This window comes from Maniola jurtina, chromosome 9 (assembly GCF_905333055.1).
Source record: "Maniola jurtina chromosome 9, ilManJurt1.1, whole genome shotgun sequence".
NCBI lineage: Eukaryota > Metazoa > Arthropoda > Insecta > Lepidoptera > Nymphalidae > Maniola > Maniola jurtina.
The window spans coordinates 8,188,861-8,213,308 of record NC_060037.1 but is presented as its reverse complement, the minus strand read 5'-3'; the positions used below and the strand labels follow the sequence as shown (position 1 = coordinate 8,213,308).

Here is a 24,448-nt window from a genome sequence, read left to right as displayed (position 1 = left end):
GTGACAGGTGAGTAGCCAAGTGAACAAATTAAGAAAAACTAGAAATTAATTAAGAAATTTTGAAACATATACCTTTTTTAATGATGTGACCACAAATTTGCGGTTTTCAGATTTATTCCTGTACTTGTGCTATAAGATCTACCTACCTGCCAAATTTCATGATTTTCTAGGTCAACGGGAAGTACCCTAATAGGTTTCTTGACAGACACGACGGGAAGACGGACGGACGGACAGACAGGCAGACAGACAGACAGACAACAAAGTGATCCTATAAGGTTTCCGTTTTCCCTTTTGAGGTATGGGACCCTAAAAATATTTTTTTAATCGCTGAATATAATTTTTTTTTTTTAACGATTAAAAAATTAAATAATTAATTGAGAGTTTTAATTTTATGTTTCCCGACAAAGTATGACTTATTTTGTTAACTTACAGTTTTTAGTCCAGTAGCTAGCAGAATCATCAATTTAAATCTGGTCACACTATCGCTCATGCCACAGATCTGTGCTCTGGGCGTATTATTCATTCGATCACCATTCTATTCAACCATCGACATTTCAACATTCAAGGAATGCGCAAAATTACCAAAATCATAACTAGTCCATCTCACTCTAGTGCACTCAAGTAGGTACCTACTTACTGGGAAGTCTCACTCTTTCCTGAATGAAATGAAGTCGCATACCTATGCATGTCATTATCCGCCTACCAGAGTGAACAGTGTGCGTCTACTGAATGAATTTTATGAAGTGAAGTTGAAGTTATTCGAGTTTGTGGCACAAGAAAGTAAATGCTCGCTGTATTTTTTAGGTTTTATAATTAAATTTGTACAAAAACTAATTTAATATTTAAAAATTGGATTGTTCAATCACATCAATGGCTATGCAACCTCATAGTAAAAAAAGAGTGTGCTATTATTACGACAGTAAGTACAACAAAGTTTGTTACCCGCCAACAAATCGATCTCTGTAATAAAATTGTTATTTTTATAACTTTTGATACACAATTATGTTCATTTCTTCAAAGTTATTTGATAAGAATATGTTCTTTTACATTTTTTATTGCTTCCTGAGATTCGTAATCGTATTAACATTTTTATGGAATTGTGTGACATGTCATTTCAAGGCGTCTGTACCCCAATCCGCGTTGCTATTGGTTAGAATGTTTTTGTACTCTTCTTTTTGTGTTAAGTACAGACTAAAATATGTCAAGCTTGGAAATGAACTAAGTAATAATTGTATATGAAGTTAAAAATAATAATGTAGTTTTGGAATTTACTAATAACTTAATTTTTAGGTGATATAGGCAATTATTACTACGGACAAGGTCATCCTATGAAGCCTCATCGTATACGTATGACTCATAACTTGCTGTTAAATTATGGTTTATATAGAAAAATGGAAATTTACGTGAGTAAAAATATGTTTTATTTTCTAAATTTTAGAGAAGTTTGGAGTCGTAACAGATTATACAATAATCATTTCTCAAATCATATCATTTATCTAAAACAAAATAATATTACAAAGTAATATTTTTATTCAATTTTCAGAGACCTCACAAGGCAACTGCTGACGAGATGACAAAGTTTCATTCAGATGATTATATTCGTTTCTTGAGGTCCATCAGGCCTGACAATATGTCTGAATACAATAAGCAAATGCAAAGATGTAAGTCTTATAACTGACCTGTGTAATATATTTACTACTTTGTAACTATTTTGTAATACATATGTACCTATTTTAATGAAATGAAATATCATAAATCTTGAGTCCAATGAGTCCAATTTAGTAACTATTTTCTCCTTTTTTTCTAATGAAAAATGTTAAAATAAAACTTAAAGCTAGCGTTATTTAATTACATATAGTGGACCCCCAGTATTCTGGCCCATGTCTAATCCGGCACCCCTTGTAATCCGACATATCTATTACATTAAATTCATATATTATTGTTTTTTTTTGACAATGTTCGCTAATGTAATGAAGTATGATTTGTACTTCAGAGTATAACATATTATAGAATCTTATTAATGGACCTGTTGTTTGTCAGATTACAAGGTACTCTTTTGAAAAAAAATTCTGGACTATTAGGAGGTCTTTGGCAAATGGCAGTACTCTATTAGCCAACAAATTCAAAGCGTTTGTCAGATTACTGGGGGTCCACTGTAATGCGTGTGTGGATGTGTGCGTGTGCCTTTGAATACCAGTTGCATTTCCCCACTAAACAACCAGGTTGATCCAAAATGATGAAATTAACAATTAATCAATTCATTATATTTTTTCAGTTAATGTTGGTGAAGATTGCCCAGTGTTTGATGGATTATATGAGTTCTGTCAGCTTTCAGCGGGAGGATCAGTGGCTGCAGCTGTTAAATTAAATAAACAGGTGATAAATCATTTTTTGGCCAAGTGCAGATTGGACTTCACACACCTTTGAGAACATTATGGGGAACTCTAGGTTTCGTCCCAGTGTTTTCGAAAGTTAGAGCAAGTAATATTTAATTGCATAACAAAGCATATAACTCTGAAAAGTTAGGGGTGGCATGCTCATGATTGAACCCTGAACCTCCTGAATAACAGGCTGAAGTCTTATTGTTAACCACTAGGCATCACTGCTTATATGCCTCAGAATTTCGGATTTTTCCGTCTGCATTGTTCGATTTCATAAATTGAAGAATGCAAGAGAATGACACCTTGAGAGTAATAGCTACCTAGAAGTATAAATAGCAAATAATTTTCAGGCATCGGAAATCTGCATAAATTGGGGTGGTGGTCTCCACCATGCAAAGAAATCTGAAGCATCAGGTTTCTGTTACGTGAATGACATTGTGTTGGGGATTCTGGAGCTACTGAAGTACCACCAGAGGGTGTTATACATAGATATTGACGTGCATCACGGGGACGGAGTGGAAGAAGCGTTCTACACTACCGACAGGGTTATGACTGTGTCTTTCCATAAATATGGAGAATATTTCCCAGGGACGGGTAAGTGTTAATCATCCTTTTTTTTTTCTTGTAAAATTTGCAGTTTAGAATTAGATAACACTGTAGATAGATTAAACATAATGTTACTTCAATAAAGATAATATTTACAAAGAGGAAAAAATTTGTTTGTTTGCAATTGATAAATTCTGAAAGTAGATTAAAATAATTCTTTCATTACTTAAGTGGTACTAACTATATATTTTGCACGCCATACACAAATGGCAAAATGTGAAGGACCAAGGAGCTGTCAATATACCTACCATCATTGTTACTCACATTTCGCAAAATAAAGAATCATTTCATTTCAGGCAAAAGCTAGTCTTAGATCAATTCGTTCACTGATAAAAACAAAGGTTAAAATAGAGTTAGATTGTCTTAAGTCTGCCCTAAAATTCTGGAGGCCTCAACTTACCCATAATTGAATCATACCAGACACAATAAACTGAAAAGACATTATTGTCTTTTTTTTTTAAATAATATTGCCAAAACCCAAAACTCTTATTAATAAGCCTTCATGTGTAAAAAGGTGATCTCCGAGACATCGGCGCGGGGAAAGGCAAATACTACGCAGTGAACATCCCCTTACGCGACGGCATGGACGACGAATCCTACGAGTCTATCTTCGTGCCCATTATATCCAAAGTGATGGAAACCTTCCAGCCTAGTGCTGTTGTGCTGCAGTGCGGCGCAGACTCGCTTACAGGTAAGATTATTATCAAATCCAAAGAATGATTGGTCAAAATTATCATAATTCCAACAGACTTCAAATGTATCTCAAATGAAAGCTCAAAAAAAAGACGCTTATTATTAGTATTTTATTTCCTATTGGCTTTTGTCCAGTTCGTTCACATAATTTACAGCCTACTAGGCACGGGTAGCTTATTACAATTTTCATAGGGATCTCCAATTTTTTTGAAAATAAAATATAAGCCTATGTTACTCAGGAATAATGTAGCTTTCTAATGGTGAAATAATTTTCAAAATTGGTTCAGTAGTTCCAGAGATTACACCCTACAATCAAACTTACAAACTTAACCTCTTTATAATATTAGTATAGGTATAGCACTTGGGGATAATGTAGCTGTCTTTCAGTGGAAGAATTTTCAGACTAGGATTCTTTATTAGTTCTGGAGATTACCCACCACTACATTCAAACTTGTAAACTTAACTCTTTACAATTTTAGTGTTACTATGGCAACAAGAACCAAACTCTTGGCCAGCATGGTGGACTATGGCCTAAACTTTATTTTTATTTTTTTATTCGTATACAAAGTTAGCCCTTGACTAGGATCTCACTTGGTGGTAAGTGAAGGTGCAGTCCTTTCTCCCACGGGTATCATGCTACAAGGCTCATTATTTTCTTGGTATATTTTCACATCATTTCTAACCTTCCAGCATTAGTTTTCCCTTCCACTTTTGATATGGGTTGGGTACAGCTTGTATTATGTTTATAGGCGACAGGTTGGGATGCTTCAATTTGACAGTACGCGGGCACGGCCGCTGTGTGGAGCTGGTGAAGAGATTCGGCCTGCCGTTCCTACTTGTTGGAGGAGGAGGGTGCGTATTTATTATCATTTCAAATTCTTTATTTGCAGAAATATTTATAGTTCAATGAATCAGACATGCAATATCATTATTAAAATTACTTAATCTATTGTTTAAAATTAAAAAAATCGTCTGATTGTCTCTGGTCACCTAAATGGATGAACCTGGCCTAAAATTATACTGAAATTGTGTCCAAAGTTCATGATTTTGATCACAAACTTGAACTCATCTTCAAGCAAAATGGCCTAAAACTATGCTAAAATGCTATGCTGAGTCCAAAATTAGCCATTTCGATCAAAACAGTACCATTACAGTAAAGTCCAATAGTTTTCATTCTGTTTACTGCTGCTTCTGTAAAATTGTATTTTACGTAATTGCACATTACACTATTTTGTCTGCCAGTTTCTTAATTCATTATATTTTTTTATATTAACAGCTACACAATCCGCAATGTATCTCGATGCTGGACGTATGAAACGTCAGTAGCTCTCGGAGTAGAGATAGCCAATGAGTTGCCCTATAACGACTACTTTGAATACTTCGGGCCGGACTTCAAGCTGCACATATCGCCCAGCAATATGTCCAATCAGAACACGCCAGAGTATTTGGAGAAGATCAAGAATAGACTGTTTGAAAATCTGCGGATGTTGCCGCATGCGCCCGGTGTACAGGTAACTACATTAGAGACTATTTTTAGTGTTTGTCTGTCTGTGTATCAGAACCATTAAAAAAAACTGGAGCTGTAAAGTTGAAATGTAGCACAGTTACAGAAACTTTTTACCACTATACAGAAGCTAATTAATATTGAAAAAAAAAAAGAATTTTTTCCAACATGACAAGACGTGATTTGAAAAAAATAATTGGTTTACTTACTGTTACCCTTTTAGTCGAAGGGTATCGTTAAAGTGGTATTTTAAAATCGTTATTAGGTTTCATAGACAGTTTTTGGAAAGATCAACTGTTTAAGAAATAATAGCCGTCAAAGTTTTTAGCAACTATTAGAGCTAACTAGCATGGGAAACCTACCTTATGTATGTTCTAACACCACTTGGCCAGATTTAAAAGCAATATTACAGTAATAGATTGATTTTTACAGCTTAACTGTAGGCTATAGCTATTTGAATACCATAGTTGTTTGATGAGTGATCGATTTTGGTAAGCAATATATTTTAAAAAACCATATCGCGGTTTACGCTATTCAGTCTTTTTCTTTCTTTTCCGCACTCTCCGACAACAGCGCTACGCCATTCAGGCAAAATGTAAAAAAATACGCTTTACAGGTACAAGCCATCCCAGAAGATGCGGTAAACGACGAGTCTGAAGACGAAGATAAAATAGACAAAGACGAGCGACTACCGCAAAGTGAAAAGGTGAATACAATTTTGTACATCATATCATTGAGCTATTTAGTATTAGGCGAAGTATATAGTTTTCCTGTAATTTTTTTAAAAATCATGTCGGCTACAAATTCCTGCGCTCACCATGCCCATATTCAAGTAAAAGATATCAAAAGCGTTTAGCGATGGTTGCCGCATCGAAACCGTAAAGGTGAACGCACACTTATCCGAGCCTAGTCAAAGCCTTACTAGTCAAATCAGTGACTTTTTATCAAACGTCAAAACGCTTGCTTAGTAAGGGAGCTTGTATGAAATTCACAGATGTGACGTCATAAACATTTGACGTACTTTTTTAGTTAAATCGATAGTTAAAAATGGTTAGCAAACTTAGAACTAACAGCGGACGTGGATTTTACGAATTTTGGAAGACCCTCTATTCAATAATTCCTAAGAAATAATTTATTTTTGACATAGTCATTATCCCAATTTTATAGTAGATAAGGACGGTCACAGTACTTTGTGAAAGCTGTTGTAACTCGTAATAGCTCATTCCTTACTACTTAACACTGCACGGTGACTGCGCATGTGAAAAGGGCCTAATTGAGCACTAATGCATGATTGTATGCATTTCAGGATAAGCGCATAACGGGCGATGGCGAGCTGTCGGAGTCGGAGGATGAAGGCGACGCGCGGCGCGACAACCGTTCGTACCGCGCGCCGCAGCGCAAGCGGCCGCGCCTCGACAAGGACGCTGCGCCTAAAGACGACGTCAAAGGTACTCTTTCTCTCCACCCTCTGCCTCTCCCTCTCCCTCTCCCCCTCCCTCTCCCCCTCCCCCTCCCCCTCTATCCCTCCCCCTCTATATCCCTCTCCCTCTCTATCTTTACATATCACTTTTCTTACTGCTAAGGGACTTTTTCGTACCTGTCTAATTGAATTTGGATTGGATCGGTTCAAATCTGACGATTAGAAGCTCTGTCCAGTGTGATCAAAATTACTCTAACCGAAAAATGCATAGAAATTTCGCTTCTGCCGTGCGTACCCCCTGTCGGCAGATTTTTTTTAAATTGCATGTGTGGTACTATTTATCTACTTTTAGTAATTCTTATAGCGTTTAATTTTTTTTTAGCTGAGGACGCAAAGGACGACGTGAAAAGCGTGAGCAATATGGAAGAACCAAAGAAAGAAGTGACATCTAACGCCTGATCCGTGCGGTAAACTGACTGACGTAATCGGCGAAACCACCGGCCGGCTCTGAGCCTGTGGTGTCATCTGAATAGATACTAGAAGGGCGACCACAGACGATGGACTGGTATCCGCGGAGCTCAATAGTTCGTGGTCCTACCACTTAGGCTGAAATATATCTTGTTTTAACATGCTGGTATATTAAAACAAGATAGATATTATTTACATAAATCTCTTTTTCGTTTCCCGCGCACTGGGCGACCACGACCGCGTCGATGGTCGCAGCGACCCACGTTTTCTAATTTGGTGGTCGCTTGGTTGACTGACACCATGGTCGCAGTCGTGGTCGCCCAATGCGCGGGAGACGTTGGCCCACTTACACGTAAAATTTTGTAATGCTGTCACTTTTTGACAAGTTTATTCCAGGGTCGATAAGAAAAGACAGGAAAATTAACTTAAACACATTTAAAAGGTTCTGAGCAAAGTCAAAGATAGATTTCAGCCTAAGTCGTACTACAAATCGATATGCCATGTAATTATACTACAAAATAATTGATCATCAACCTGCGTCAGTAACGATCGATAAAATCGATTAAATCTGTCAGAGAAGATTATCGTCAAACAGCATATCGAGCGTCAATAAAGATAGTCAAAAATCGATTCCTTACTGAAAGTTGTTCTTGTATGAAGAGGTGTCAAATTAGACGTTATACAATTTGAATGTCAGCGAACAAGATCCCAAGTATTGATTAGAAAGACACGATTTTTAGATAGTATGGTAATATTTTGTAATAAAAAGTAAGGTTTTTAAATTCTTGTAAATAAATAATATTTTTTACAAAATACAATCCTGTAATGAAGTTACATCATTAAGTAATTATGATGCTAATTCGGTTGTACAAAAATCCCTTAAACTTAATTGACAAGTTAATGTGGCTAATTCAGATTGCTCTCTAAATTGATCAGATCTATATCCAGTGTTGTCTTCTTCCGCAGGAAGCATTTCAAAAGAGACAACAATACATTTAGACCTGCTAGTCGATTACGGAAAAGCTGCATCAATCAGTGCTACAATCTCCATTGCGATTGGCTGAATTTTTACTGTAATAAATAACAATGCATTTTGCTAAATAAGGGAGTGTCGGCCAATTAGAGGTGTTTGTGATGGCCACACCAGTCATTTTACGATAACGGGGCTATCAATAAGTTAGTTAGAGATTGTGTACAGCAGAATGGTAGTGCTATAATTGCACTAATTCTAGAATCAATAAACATGATAGTGGTACTTTTACCTATGACCTTAGGCCTACTAATTTACACTTGAGATTTCTGTGCAAACAAATTGGCACCAATTTCGTAATTAAATATCGTAAGTATATAAAAATAATAATTTTAGATTTATTCGTGGGTTTACGACATAATACATATATTGTATAAGAGAACGGGTAATGGTTTGTGGAGATTTCGGTCTGTAACAAAGACCCGTCGTAACCGCGATCCACGCAGCTGGGTTTATTCGATATAGAAAATATTAAGGTCGCTGCATACGTAATGTGATTTTTTTCTCATACCGGACGGAACGGGACGATTTCTTGACATCTTTGACATACAAGAAACCAAAAGCTTAATTTGCTATAATCCGCCCAACCACACGCTATACTACATTTAAAAGTATGGCGACAAAATGTACGTGAAAAAACAGACGGGACGTTTTAGTTATCCGATAGTAGTTCAAGAAATCCTCCCGTGCGTCCAGTCCGGTACGAGAAAAACACTACGTATGCCCTTAAATGAATATCCTGTTATGTGGTATGTACCTGTTGTTTTATACAACAATAGTAATAATTTAAGTTTTTATTAAGTGGATTACGCGATCTCAAGTTTTTGTATCTGTGAGCTTGTATATTTTTTTACTGTGAGCGTTCGCAGAAGACAATGAGGATCAACCAAAAAAAAAAATTTTTTTTTTTGAATAGTAAGAAGTATGCGCTTTTGATTTTTAAGTTAGGCAAAAAATTAAAATTAATACAAAAGATGGGATGACGGTGACGTCACGGTTCGCACCCTGCGCGATTACATTCTACTGCTAGATGATTCGCTAACTCACTGTACAACGATGAATGATGGCCACAGCTCATTTGACATTGGTTGGTTCTACATTCCTGCTTCACCGAGTGACAATAAAATGATTTTCCGAAGAAACCTTCAATTAATTAAAAATAAATGGCAAATGAGCTTCGTGACTGTCATTGAATACTGGGTTAGTGGACTGAGTTGAGTGGAAAAAAGTGGATATACTTAAATGAAACTTTTTGTTTTTTTTTTTATTATTTGCAAAAGCAATTCGTTATAGAGGATTTACATAATTACCATTATTTTGCTCATTTTGAGCAGAGCCATGTGCTTCGATAGCCTGGCATACGTATTCGTGCATTTATATCATTCGTTCTTAAATCATTAATCCATTTTTTAAAAAGCGAGTTAATAAAGTGAAAGTAACCTAATTTCTTTGAATCTTTGCAAAGCTCTTTATCCTACGAATAACAATACTAAAGCTCAAAAATGGCACCACGTACAACTTACTGTGGTAGGCGGAAAAATTACACCACGCAGCGCTTGACAGTTCGCCCTGCGATGCCAATTTGACCCTGAAATCCGACCTTGATGTCATGGGCTTCCGAGACGGTCAAGCACGTAGTTTTGTTTCGCTTGAACAAGCAACTTGATGCGCCCGTCAAGCAAAAATATAAAATCGTATCAATGACCGTCAAGCACGTAAATGCTTGACTCAAGCACTAAGCAAATTGTAAACGGTCAAAATGCTTGGCTCAAGCAAAAATCTACGTGCTTGATGTCTCGAAAGCCCTTATCCAAAATAATTTACGTTGAAAGAGTAAATGTTTAATATTTTATTTATTGCTGGTGTTGGTTCGTGTTATGGTTCCTTTAAAGCTGTATTGTATGAGAGTTACATTTTCTTAGATATTGTTATTTGTAGTGTCTTTATCTGATCTTTCTATTTTAGTCTTTATTTGCTAAGTAGTTATTAATTAATGTTAGATTATATAGGTCTTATTTTTACAATATAGGACATAAATTAACTGAACATAATCGGATTCCTAATAAATAAATGGAGTATGTCAAAATTTATTTATCATTTTTTGTTTTGTTAAACTCGTCAGCTGCCTTAGACAAATTTATTTATGCTGCCTTTATTTTTCGACAAACGGTTTATTTCTCATCTACTTTGTAATGTGATAATCCGTTGATCCTTGTGACGCTGGCAATGATGTGCACAAACATTTAAAATGTTTCCTAAGACAAATTGATGCTACAAACTTTTCTAGAGTAAGTAACTAGACTAAGTAACTAGACTAATTTTATTTGACTATTATTATCATGGCAGGTTTGACTCGCAATTAGGGTGCGTTTCCATTGAAGCGGAGATGTGTTTTCAGCATCGACGGGATACAATTATAATCTTGTCTATAAAGAGATCCCAACCATTAAATAACGCGATCCGTTCCTATAGAACGCAACGTGAATCGTTTCAAGGCGATCGATGGTGAATCGACTATGGAAAAAACAAGTACAACTATTTTTATAGAAACGTCCTAGGTACGTAACAACGAATCGTACGATTTCTAGGGATTTCGACAAGCCGACAATCATACAGATAATCTTAAAACTAAGAGTCGCCACAAACACGTATCTACTCCGCTCCACTTTAGTGGAAACGCACCCTAATCGTGTGCTGTTTATTTTGTATCACAAGCTATGTGATGTTCGTTTCTGTGTTGAACGAAACAACTGTTCATATGGAACAGGATTAGATAAGACTGTAAATATTATATTTTTATTTGTTGAATACATAATGTGTCCGAATATTATTGTTTTATTTGTAACTAGCTGATGCCCGCAGCTTCGCCCGCGTGGATTGGTCAGATCCCCTGCAGCATCAGGATTGAGAAGTTGGACTCCAAATTTTTTAGGAAACAATGTCGCAAAGTTCCTCTATCGATTAAAAATAAAATGACGCAAATCGGTTCAGAAATCTCGGAGATTTCGGTGTACATAGGTAGAAAAACACAACTCCCTTTTTGAAAGTCTGTTAAAAAAGTAGCCAATGTTACTCCCTGGTCAATTCGCCTTTTCAAACAGACAGACAGACAAAAATTTTAAAAACGTGTGATTCAGTTATAGTATCGTTCAAATAACCATATGACCTTAATATGCGGTAGTTATTTCGAAATTACAGACAGACACTCCAATTTTATTTATTAGTATAGATAAGTATCCCAAAGTGCGCAATGCAAATACTTAGTCCAATCTACAGTTGCAATATGGCGGTTTGCGCAGGTTTTAGTTAAAGATTAAATTAATACACAAGCCCGGCTGTGATGTTCTTGTACAATGCGCAGTCAGACTTGTGTACAGATTGCACAAGTTTTTCACTTATACCTACTCTTCGCAGCTTGCATACGGCAAGGATCGTGACACATTACCACAAACGTAGTGTGCACTGTGCAGCACGTCTTATGGTTTATCATTCGAATGGTTTGAGCTTTGACTGAAAAACCAAAAAAATGAGCTAGAGTTAAGATATGTGACCTGCACTCCGCTTTTGTGGGCGGAAACGCACCGTTAGTTGCGTATTTAATGGCAGGCCATAATGAAAAATGCGTAACGGGCCATTTCTACCTCTATTAAATAAACCGTAATTTTATGCCTCTCTATGGGTTAGATTTATAGAGTGCACTTTGACTTTGGTTGAGTTAAAACGAGACAGATTTACGTGAGGGATATGCATCTGTCTCGTTCAGAGTGCACTGTATGGATCTCACCCTATGACTTGCACGCCCGCTGTTTAGTTTAGTGGCGCAAAAAAATCTATTTTGTGGTAGTGGTTGTGTGCTGGCCTATCTGCTACACGGCGATCTGTATCATACTTACATTTTATTTGAAGACAATTGCACACAGTAAGTAGCATTTCGTAGCGCTCTCCGATTGATTGATGACCGCAACAGATTGTGTTGAAGCATTACAATACAGCTGTATTGTGTCTGCAGTTTGAGATGAGACTCCTAGAATTTGTTGTGACTTGTAAGACTCGGTAGTTAAAATCTATAATAATTTATATGGAATTCGTAAGGTATATGCGCACGAAGTTGCGGCGACTGCGTGCGTATACACACGGCGACTTCCATATTAAATTATTCTAATGGTCGCCAGGCGACTAGTCGACCGTGCGTAATGGGTCTTAAGGTTGCAAATAAAAGATAATATAGTTGTTGTATAATATTATATTGTAATTTAAAACAGATTATCACAACGCTCTAGACATAAATTGCACCATAAAATAAAAGTACCTAAAATCAGTCTGGTACCAAAGAGCCATACGACGTCAAATAAATTGGAATGAATATAAAAATACTATGAAATAATTTAGGATTAGTATACATACTATACACCTACTTTCAATCAATAAATTTTACGTACATGAAAATTCAATAAAATACAGCCTTATATTCAAAAGATAAATGAATAATAATTGATTTTATAATTAATTACTCTAATGAACACTTAAAATTTACGGGGGCGAGTCTATACTCACTATAAAATATCGTAAAAGTGAACCTTATTTGAATGCAAACCGTATTATTAAATCCATAATCTCCTTTTGAACTTCATTTAAAATCACACTTGAATAATTATTCGAAATTTTTTGAATTTGTCCATCGCAAAATGTAGACATAAGGAATGTAAAAATTGGAAGATATCATGAAAAGTTTTGAAGAAGTATTCGTATCGTATCACTACAAATAGGTATAATATTTATAAATTATAAAACAAATTGTGCGTATTTTGTAGGCCTTCAATTAATATGACTAGTAAGACCAATTAATTTATTGGCTAAAGTTATAATCCAATAAAATAAACAATATGGCACACATTCCCGTGATACCAGTATACAATAATTACTATAATTTTTGAATTGAAGACTATTAAAAATTCGAAAAAAATCGCAGTAGGTACCTATTTAGTTTGAGGAACATAATAACATTATATAGGTACTAGGTACTAAAACATAACATGACCACACTGCGACGTAAAGCCACCGTCCCACGGCACACGGCGTAGGCTATTGACGTCTGTTGTAAGTAGGTGTTGAAGTCCATGATACACAAGCTGATTTCGCTAAATTCCCCAAAACGTACATGGTACGACATATAGCATGCGATATGTGCCGCCCGCCTTACCACTACTTCGCATGCAGGAAAAGCAAGCAAGCAATATGCACCACTACCACAACACCACACAAATCAGAGCATCCTCAGATGTAGACTCTGCAATGCACAATTGACACAGCTGCAATTTGCAATACTTAGTGCATTTTAGAGTATGTGTGGAATCTAAGGATGCTTCGATATCAGAGTGAAACGTACGTTGAGCGCGTTCTAGAAGATCTGTGTGGTGTGTTATTACTTTGAGCATATTGCTTGCTTTTTCTGCATGTTTAGTAGTGGGAAGCCGTTTGTTTTAGACTTTGGTGTAAACGGTGTTACATTAAAAACAAAAAAAAAACGTCTCTAGAAATAGATGTAGATAAACCAATAATAACGAATGTAACCCAATCTTTCACCTATCTCCATAACTCTTGCTCTCACACGGAGACGGCCAGCGATTCTGTGCGGACGCAAGGTAAAATAATGTGTCATTCGATAGAGAGTATAAAAAAAATAACAAGAATTATATACAGGTAAGTATAACGCATACCTGAGTAGGCTCCTGCGGTGGTGGAGCGGTGCGGGAGGGGAGACATTTATCACAAGTTGACGAATCAGCTCAGTCAGTTAGAATCAGTTCAGTGGGCTCTCGCGTCACGTCATCACATCATCATTCATATCTGTCATTTGTGTTTTGTGGTGCAATAAAGTATATACATACATACATACATACATACACATCCCTCACCCACCGCCCCACTACCGCAGGAATGCGTTATGCCTGTAGATAACATATTATATTGAACACAATATGTATACATCACATCTGAGAACAAATTAGAAGCATTACCTATAAAAACAAGCAGTGAAAATATAAATTTAAAATCAATTTAAATATATATATATATACGTACTCTACTCTACGGGAACTAAATAATACTAACTCATCACAGTTATAAAACAAAATAATATGGTTTCAATACCTCACTTACTTGTTAACTTGGAATTATTACAGTAAAACTAATATTACCAATAGTTAAAACCTATGAATATGCAGCAGATAATAAATGAAATTGTGTTGTATAGTACAATGGTGGATGTCGCTACAAGATTAGAACTAGCTTTAGACCCTTCGAGACTTATTACACTTTCTATACTTCGTTCAAAAAATTGATTCAACGTTGTCACTTTTTCTACTTCGAGCCTTTGACCCACTTTAACTAACTATAAATTGAGGTGATAAACTAACAAAACGGTGTAAATACACGAAATAAAATATCACAGGAGCAAAACTTGACTGTAATTGTACCGCTTTGGACTCAATTAATTTTAGCATAATTGTAGATGTTTTGCTTGGAAATGAGTTCAAGTTTGTATATAGTGATCAAAATCATGAACTTGAACTCAATTGCAGTACAGTTTTAGGCCGTTTTGTTTGAAAGTGACTGTCTCTGTCCCTTAGGTTTTAAGTTTCTTAAACATGTCCGTTTAACATTTATTGTATGGTCAAAATGCTGAAAACCAAGTCGAAAATAATTGTAACGTAATCTTCACTTTGAAAAATGGTTTACGAAGAACGAGTTTTATAAAATAATCTGATACAATCGAACATTATAATAAGTTTAATTTTATAAAGCAACAGTCAAATTGAGGCGAATTCCGTGAGACATGCGAGACGCGAATTAGCACGAAACGTTTTTTTTTTTAATTATTCCGTTACAAGTTGGCCCTTCAATGCGATCTCGCCTAGCAGTATCTAAGATGGAAGCGGACTGAGATGGAAGGGAAGTTTCATTAAACCTATACCCCTCATCGGTTTCTACGCACCATCGTACCAGAATGCTAAATCTCTTGGCGGCACGGCTTTACCGGTAGGGTAATAAACTAGGCACGACCGAAGGCCCCCACCAGACAGATCAGAGACAGCTTAAAAATGCAAACAGCAAACTGCCCCTGTTGGGAATCTAAGGCCCGAACCACCCGCTTATTCTGAAGACCAAAGCGCTCACTACGCCAGGGAGGTTGTCAAAACGTATGGATGCAAGCTACGTTTCACTCCAATTTGAATATGTCTAATTACCCATAAAATTTTGTCGAAGCAATGAGTGCGAACGGATCGCTGCGAGCTGTGACACGCGGACAGACAGTTGGACAGACATACAGACTGACAGCAGAGTGACATTAATAGGGTTCCATTTTTACCCTTTGGGTATGGAACCCTAAAAACTGTTCAAGTGCGAGTCGGACTCACACACGAAGGGTTCTGTACAAGATATAACTAACACTTTTATGTGCAACACTGCAAGTTAATGACGGACAGCGCAATCTAATGTGATTTAAGTGAACTATTTGTTAATAACACATTTTAATCGCTTCCCGCGCGGAATTCGCCTCAATTAGATTGTTGTTTAGTTATTCTTTCGAGACTTTATACAAGCTGGGTCAAAAAATGGCTATTTGTCATCAGAAGACTATCAGTAAATGACTAAAACATGTATAGTTCTTACAATTCACTAGCGCACGTGAACTTTATTGTGGTTACGTCGTATACATGTACATTACGTAAGTGTGTGTGAACACACACACTTACTCCAATTTACACATGGCACACACATATCGGTATATGACTTAGGGTCATATCATACGTAACGTGTTTTTCCTCGTGTCAGACGGAACGGGACGATTTTTAGATACCGTTGCATATAAAAATATAGCGACAATTTTGTCACTATATTTTACGATACTTACCTTCCTGTCTGGTTCTCGTTCCGTATAATATTTTGTCAAGAAATGAAGATGTCAAGAAATTGTCCCGTCCCGTTCGCACGGTACGTAAGCTATGCGCACTCATGAAATGCAATAACTATAATATCGCGTAGGGAAAAGGGTATTCTACTGTCTACGGTTATTCTAACTGGCACAATAGTGAGCATCGGAGATAAAGTCCGTGTCATGTTAACCCTGCTCAACTTATCACGGTAGCGCTCACGTCGCCCAGCGCTTCGCTCAGGCCTCCGTGCCGCCCTCTGAAACGAGAAACAAAAAATAATTTAATTTAATTCAATATTTGGGTTCGGGTCGACGTTATACACCAAATACCAAAATTTCAGGCTTGTAATTCATTTTGTCTGCGGACAGACAGACAGCAGAGTGACATTAATAGGGTTCCGTTTTTACCTTTTGGGTATGGAACCCTAAAAACCGTTCAAGTACGAGTCGGACTCACACACGCAGGGTTCCGTACCATTGTACAACATATAACACTTTTATGTGCAACACAGCAAGTTAATGACAGACAGCGCCATCTACATGTGATTTAAGTGAACTATTTGTTAATAACACATTTTAATCATTTTTGTGATGTTTTCACGGTTTTCGGACTTTTTAAATTAATTATTTATTGCACTAGATTTTAAATAATTTATTGCAAAGAAAAAATGCGAAAAAGTAGGTGTAAAGATCATCGTTACTTTTAATAGTATATTTCATTACAAGTGCGGAAAGGCTGTCATTGCAAAGAGTTCCGACAAATGTCTACCCGAGCCGAGGCGTAGCTGAAGGCGAGGGTTGACAGTCGGAACGAGTTGCAATGACGGTTCCGCACGTGTACTGAACGACTATTTTTAATACAGTTGCGAAAAAATGAAGCAATTTAATAAAATAATAAAAACACAATAAACCAACTAACTTAATTTAATTTAAAACAACTTTATTGTTAATAGATATAAAAAACTAGGGTCGAAATTACTCATTTTAGGCAACCAACAACTAAACTCGCAAAGAAAATTTCTGAAAAATGGCGCCAACCGTAGAATATAAGCAGAGTTTTTTTTTTCTTCACCCATTCTGGTAGGCAAAGGGAACTATGCCCATACAGCCAAGTCTTCAGTAGAAGTTTTTTATTGATATGAAATGAAAATGAAATTTAATGAGATGAAATGAAATGAAACCTAACCAAACTCATTCAATCAAATCATTAAATCTGATATTGAAACAAATTAGTAGCTTCTTATTAGAAACTAGCTGATGCCCGCAGCTTCGCCCGCGTGGATTGGTCAGATCCCCTGCAGCATCAGGATTGAGGAGTTGGACTCCATATTTTTTATGAAACAATGTCGCAAAGTTCCTCTATCGATTAAAAAAGAAATGACGCAAATCGGTTCAGAAATCTCGGAGATTTCGGTGTACATAGGTAGAAAAACACAACTCCCTTTTTAAAAGTCGGTTAAAAAAGTAGCCTATTTTACGCCCTGGTCAATCCTCTACTTGCCTGTGAAAGTCCCGTCAAAATCGGTTCAGCCGTTCCAAAGATTAGCCTTTTCAAACAGACAGACAGACAGACAGACAGACAGACAGACAGACAGACAGACAGACAGACAAAAATTTTAAAAACGTGTGATTCAGTTATGGTATCGTTCAAATAACCATATGAGCTTAATATGAGGTAGTTATTTCGAAATTACAGACAGACACTCCAATTTTATTTATTAGTATAGATAATATGAGGTAGTTATTTCGAAATTACAGACAGACACTCCAATTTTATTTATTAGTATAGATACGTATTTGCATGAATCATAAAAACTTCTATGAATTTTTTTAGTAAAAACTTCATGGTTGGTTTTTCTTTTTAATATTTTGACAGTTGGGAAAGAAAAAGCACGAGTGCGGGAAAGGTAAAGAAAAAGCACGAGTATGTAATAGCCCACATCCCGAATGCTATACGTCCCTGCAATACGCCACTTTTTGAGCAACTGTATTAAAAAATGCTTTTCAGGTCTTGGGAGTTAGGGTTGAATAAAATCTACTCAGGTACTAACCAGGAGTCAAAGGATGATCTCGCATCATTGAGCCTGCAACGTGAACAAATAATATATTAAACTAATAAGTACTTAATTTTTTATCGATATGGAAAATTCAAAACGAAAAAAATTAAGCTAACATGCTATGATGCATAATACTTCTAATTTAGAGATTTGTGTATAACTATGTAGTAGTTGTACACAAAACTTAGACTAAATTAACTAAGATTGATGCAATGCTTTTAGGCTTTTCATAATGTTCCCTGCGAAAAAGGAAGCACTATAGTAGACTTCACCTTAGACTAGATAAGTATGCTCAACTGAATAGGCACTTTGTTTACAAGATTAGATACACTTTTGTATGAACTTAGTTGAGGAATAAATAAGGGAGATTATATCTTTATACCTAAGTATTCATGCATGATAATCTAATAATTACATTTGTACGTTACCATGCATTTAGGTACATATGTTAGTTTTAAAACTAATTACAATTTACGACAGGTACCTAATGTTAGCTTTGCTTCGCTCAAGCATAGCTTCGGCTTTTAATTTATCTACAAAACACTATGTACAGCGTATTTAAACTGAAAGAAGCATTATAAGGAAATCGGCAACATAGACTAAATACTTATGTCAGTAGCCGTGGCTATGGCTGCTAATTAGGAACAAAAATGTCAATCGATAAAACTTACACAATTTTATCAGATACATATTTATAATTTGTAGTCCTCATCAACGTTTCGATTAGAAATAAATAAAAATAATAGTTTTAATTAATTTAGGTGCTGTTTACATGATAATAATATAAATAGTCGAATTCGTGGGGTGCACTAAGGGATTTTAAAAATGTAATTTTTTACACCGTTTTTTATAATAGCCTAATATCATTAATCTATATAATATAGCCAAGGATTCATTAGCGTGTATACCTTTAAAAACTACATACACCATAACTGTACCAGTAGAAAATAAGTCCCGAGAATATTGTAATTGACGAGGCACCACTAAAAATTTTACTAGTCAGCAAAGTTCCAGTTAGTAAAGTCCCAATAAGTCCCATTAGTTGCCCAGTTATGGCCGAAATTAACAATCAATCTTTCTTTAATCTCTCGACAAGTTACTTACGTTGTAATTTGTCAAAAATTTGATGGTCTTTTCTGACAAATAACAATGTTGCTAGTAACTTATCGGTAGATTACAGATAGATTAATTTGGGTCAGTAGATGTACACAGTATATTTAAAAACTCTTCTGCTTTAAAATTTAAACGCTAATGTATCAAAGGCTCATTAGGTCTAGTTAATATCGAGTATTGTAAGGCCAATAGTAATAGTAATATTTGCTTAAAATACAAAGTAATTTGAGTAGTAAAGACTTTGAACCACTGGACCACTGGTCTGTCATTTAAATCAACTTTTTTTACACAAAACGCTTTGGAATAGACTAGTAAATTTACCACTCATTGGAATACTCTTCATTCCGAACGGAATCCGAGAGAATCAGTGGTTGTTCTTTTAAATAATTTTATCAAGTACAATATTAACCGTATGCGCAAATGATTGCAGACCCTTTAAATGGTTTAAAGCGCTCTAAGGATCCGTTCAGATAGAACCGCGCGGAAAGCAATAGAAATGATCATATTTAAAAAAAAATGTGATTTAGGCTGCTGAAATAAGGTTTACCTTACACACTTTATCATTTCATTCTAACATTTATTTTTACATTGACAAGAGGGTACTCGAGCATCCTTTTATCAATAAAGAAAATGAATGTAGTTAACTTTATACAGGATTTAACCAGAACGCTACCAAAAACGAAGACAGGTAATAGTACTGATTATTACTGATACCATAACAAAAACTACGAAAAAAAATTTAAACCTGTATTTTTACAACTTATAATATATCGCAAATAAAACATCTGACTGATGCTAGAATTCAAGGAACGTTCCGTAAATAGGTCACTCGAAGTCAATGCCGCGTCGTAGGTGGGGCATTGACCCGAGTTTTGCACACTATACAATGCGGGTTTGAAAAACACTAAATCACTAAAACTGCAAGATACGGCAAATGGTTATTGGCATTGGATTGTGAAAAATTATAATAATAATAACAACGCTAAGTTTTAGCTAGCGTTATGGTTACACCCTGTAATGTTCCAACTAAATTTTAAAATATGATCAAAAGCTCTGCTCTCCGCACCGGTCTATCTGAACGGTCCCTAAGAGTTCAACTGCTCAGCAACTCTTGCGATATAAACTAGACCTCAGCGCACACGTAAAGCGAGAAGCGTACCTAAAAGCGGACGACACATGTGTTCAGTAAAGTATAGCGTGTGAAATGTTACTGGTTAGTGCGGCGCCGGGGGTGATGCCCACGATGCTGCCGCCCACGCACGCCTCCACGCCCTCTGTAGACCACCACCGCTCAACGTTAGCGCAACAAAACTATACCGCCCATACATGACGCCATGTTTACACCAACAAACAACTTGTGACACTAGTTTTCGACAAAACTCGTCCAAATATGATAAACTTGTATTTGAAAAACATATTATTTTGTCTCTTTTGTGTTAACAACTAGATTTATATTTTTTGCAAGTTTTGTATACACTTGTAGGTATACACTATTTTCACAACTTGTTTTTGGGAAACAAAGAATGGTATCAATTCATATTACAAATATAACCCATGTTTTAGACCTTAATATAAACGCGATCTTTCCTACATTTATCTACCAAATACCATTGATGTAGTGTGATGCAAAATTTACAGTACAGTCATTAAGAAAAGGTTTCCTTACCCCCTTACTTTAGGGGGAAAAGTGGAATACACTGTCTCATCGTGACAACTTTAAGTATGAGACCAACCCTGAGATACTCTTCCATACAAAAAATGTCAATATAACACTCAACAAAGTGTACAGAGCATAATATTTTTAAATTATTTAAAACTTAAAGGTTTTTCCAAAGTAAAAATCCATACTAAGATAAATACAAAAGCATGACTGCCTATTACCTCTTCACAAGACATCCATTCAACCAATTTTGACAAAATTTTGCATAGAGGTAGCTCGCACCACTAAGATGGGCATACAATAGTTTCCATTCTGGAAAAACCAACGGAGTTCCAAGAGGATTTTTGAAAACGTCAATCTAGCTCGAAGAAGCCACGGGTATCGTCTAGTTATTTAAACAATGATGAGTACAATACCCCTCTTTTCCGATTGGTGTCTGTAATTTGCGGACTGATTACACATTAGCAGCTCGAGCCAGTAAGGCTGAAATCTTTATCAAGGTGAGCGCACTTTGACTTTGCTCAGACTTAAGACACTCAAAACGAGATAGCGTTATAGCTTTGACATAAGTCTGTCTCGTTTTAACTGAAACTTAAGTCTAGGCAAAGTCAAACAGGACTCAATAGATTTTAACCTAAGATGCAATCAACATCACTTCAACCATATAATTAGAAACTCAAATGTTTTTATGATAATAATACTCTGACGATAATGATGACTATTTTGACTACTTTTCAAATGATACTTTATGATCATGAAATGACACGATTATAGTTTTCTTGCGCTTCTGTTGATTTTGTGCAAAATAATATTAATAATCATGTTATTCACTGGATTGTAGATACCTACTGTACAAAGTAGAAAACTTTTTTTAAGAATTATTATAAGATGATATTTCTAAATAAAATAAAAAATATGATGCATTATTTTTACTTAAAACACGCAACCCAACCTGATAGCACGCGATGCATGTTCATTGAAATCAAATCCCAGCATTTTCTATGGCCAGATTCACACTATCGTTAGTTTGTATGTAATGTGGAAGGTCATAGAAAATACTGTAATTTGGCTACACTCAACACGCGTGCGTGGTATCGAATCGTCTCGGGTGTTACACTTACAAGTATTTTATTCGATAACAAAATTAAATAGGTTATAGCCTGTGTGTAATTTTTTGGCCGCGCCTAAGGAGCGACAGATATATAAAAACTCACACACATACATTCATAGTCACACATAATAACATGTTGTCCCTCTTTTCTTGTATAGTTTATTAACACTAATTTTCTTCAAAATTTTCCTTAAAACAGAAATTGATTTCTTTAGATAATAAATGTATTTGATTATATTAAAAACTATTGTTGTCGGAACCAGATAATGAAAACATAAATAGATATATGACTAAGTTTAAGAAGAAAAGTAAATAGAGTTAATCAGCGTAATTCGTGTGTATGGAAAAGAAAATAAGGGACCTTAATAGAATAAGTTGCGAAACACACGATGAAATAACCAGCGGGTCAAATAGTAGCGTGCCCGCCCGTGCGTTTCGATCCTAATGGATACGTGTGATGTGAGTGCAAAACAATGAGCATGCGTGTAGACGCGGTGTACCTGTGGTGCAGAGCGCCGCGCTGTCCGCGTTCACGCCGGCCACGGACCACGGCCGCGCCTTGCCGCCCGCGCGCGCGCAGCCGTTGCCTACCACACCACACGCGCGTTAGCACAGCCCACTCACGCGCCCGTCGGGACACACGCACGCATACCGTATCTTGTAGAACCTACCTAACATCGCTAACAAATGGTAGGTATAATGGAAAGTTGTGCCGACCACACATAGCGTGGGATAAGGACAGGAAGAAGAAGAATGTCTAAAGACATTGCTCAAAATCGCTAAAACAAACTACGCTACTCACTTTTGCGCCGCAAAGAGTCTTGCTGCCTAAATTAATTTTCCACGAATCGGTATTTTGCGCTGCAAAGCGTCTATTGAACTAATCAATTATTGTGAATTCAGGTTGTTGCAAGTCTCGAAGAGAGCTCGCGCAGTTTATGACTATAAAACATTGCGTGGCCGTTTAGCGTCCCTAAGTCAAAATTGCAATCCGTATCCCATATAAATCCTAAACTATAAATTGATATATGTTCAATAAACTTCAAATACGTTTAATTTATCAGATAAGCTATAATATTGCGAATTATTTATTTGCAATTCCTATAATATTTCCATGACAAGCATAATTAACTCAATTTTATTGTAAAAATTGTACTGTATGCGATAACGTGTGTCCCGATAGGTTACGTCAATAAATAGCCAAGCGGAATATCATGATAATCAAAGGTCATCCCCCGGTTATTTTACATAAAAATACGTATTTGGAAGATAAAAGCCGACTACAAGCACTTCTAAGGGGAATTTGTACATTTTACCGATTATATCAAATGGTGCACCAACTTAACGGAATCTTAAGTTTGTGATTTCGTTCAAACTGTACAACTACAGTATAGTTTCAACAGTTTTCATTCCGGTCTTACTTACTTACTTATTTACAGCTAGCAATTCACTTTTTTTTGTTGAATATTATAAAAGCAATGCCACTCGTCTCTAGTTCAAAGCGAACTAGCAAATATAGCGCGACCCATATTAATTTACGATCTCAGGCGGAACATAAGCAGTGATTAGCACACTTCGGCAGTGTCGGACAACCACTCTAGCTTCTTTTCACACGGGAAGTAAGGTTGAGACCTATACAGCGCACTGCCTTTATGCAAGCTTAAGACACTGTTAAAACGAGACAGCATTACATTGCTAGCATAAATGTGTCTCGTTTTAATTGAAACTTAAGTCTGTGGAAAGTCGAAGCACGCTCTATAGATCTAAGCCAGAGTATAAAGCATCTTACCCATAGTATTAACATTGTCTGACGAGCGAGAAGGGGGCGGTGTGTTTGGCGCCGCCCTAGTTCCCACGTTGTCGGAAGACTTGCATCGAGATACTTCTGTTAGATGAAAAATAATACATGACACAAAATTCATAGCATTTTTTTTAAACTTGGAAATCAATGCATTTCTTTAGTACAACCTTTAGGCTCTTACACAAAAAAACCGGCCGAGTGCACTCGTTTTTTGCCCAAACTAGAAGGAAATTGAAATACTCAATACTACCGAATTAAGAAAAAAATAACGTTTCACGTCTGACGCAAACATTCGTTTCAGTCTCTGCATTTGTAAATTTTTTTTCACACAATTTATAAAAAATCTACCTACCTATCTATCACCTAATCTAAAACATTGTAAAATATACTGTTCATTAAACTTACCGCATTCTAAAAGCACGGGCGTGCTTTCGCCTGACGTCACACTATACCTGAAAGAGAAAATTTTAATATTATGCTGATGTAAATTTTTATGTGAAACACTATTAATTTTTCTTAATACCGCGTTTTTAAAACGGACTAAAAAGTATAAAATAAATTTAGCTATGTGAAAATTTAAAACGAAAAACGTCTTTTACAGTCGGCAGTATAGGGGAGTCTTCACTCTGCTCACCAAAGGTTGCATGGTGGAGATTGCTTTGAGTGAT

At 36.2% G+C, this 24,448-nt stretch overlaps 2 protein-coding genes across 7 annotated transcripts in view; one reads left to right on the top strand and one right to left on the bottom strand.

Annotated features, from left to right (window-relative positions):
* Positions 1-710: 710 nt before the first annotated feature.
* LOC123868242 (histone deacetylase HDAC1) lies at positions 711-10,927 on the top strand. The gene is made up of 11 exons (XM_045910679.1): positions 711-919; positions 1,291-1,403; positions 1,544-1,661; positions 2,276-2,376; positions 2,732-2,975; positions 3,502-3,678; positions 4,430-4,532; positions 4,957-5,191; positions 5,801-5,890; positions 6,491-6,632; positions 6,987-10,927. Exons 1-11 carry the CDS (start codon positions 871-873, stop codon positions 7,061-7,063), a joined length of 1,449 nt encoding a protein of 482 aa, XP_045766635.1. The 5' UTR covers positions 711-870; the 3' UTR covers positions 7,064-10,927.
* LOC123868234 (F-actin-uncapping protein LRRC16A) overlaps positions 8,616-24,448 on the bottom strand; it is a 42,761-nt gene continuing 26,928 nt past the window's right edge. For 2 of the 6 annotated variants that reach the window (XM_045910665.1, XM_045910666.1), the window contains exons 23-29: positions 24,186-24,232; positions 23,769-23,864; positions 22,480-22,566; positions 20,420-20,482; positions 18,090-18,122; positions 15,964-16,295; positions 8,616-8,641 (exon numbers count right to left, since the gene is read on the bottom strand). In XM_045910665.1, the coding sequence (XP_045766621.1) occupies positions 16,276-16,295; positions 18,090-18,122; positions 20,420-20,482; positions 22,480-22,566; positions 23,769-23,864; positions 24,186-24,232 (346 nt within the window). In that variant the 3' untranslated portion in view covers positions 8,616-8,641; positions 15,964-16,275. Of the gene's footprint in view, positions 8,642-15,764; positions 16,296-18,089; positions 18,123-20,367; positions 20,483-22,479; positions 22,567-23,768; positions 23,865-24,185; positions 24,233-24,448 lie in introns of those variants that run through there. The other 4 variants (XM_045910667.1, XM_045910668.1, XM_045910664.1 and 1 more) reach the window with 4 other exon arrangements.

Bases quoted from the DNA above. Each gene is read 5' to 3' on its own strand.
- LOC123868242 (XM_045910679.1), top strand. From the start codon at position 871: ATGGCTATGCAACCTCATAGTAAAAAAAGAGTGTGCTATTATTACGAC. The intron at 1,662-2,275 runs GTAAGTCTTATA...ATATTTTTTCAG, and splicing joins CAATAAGCAAATGCAAAGAT to TTAATGTTGGTGAAGATTGC. The intron at 5,891-6,490 runs GTGAATACAATT...TATGCATTTCAG, and splicing joins GACTACCGCAAAGTGAAAAG to GATAAGCGCATAACGGGCGA.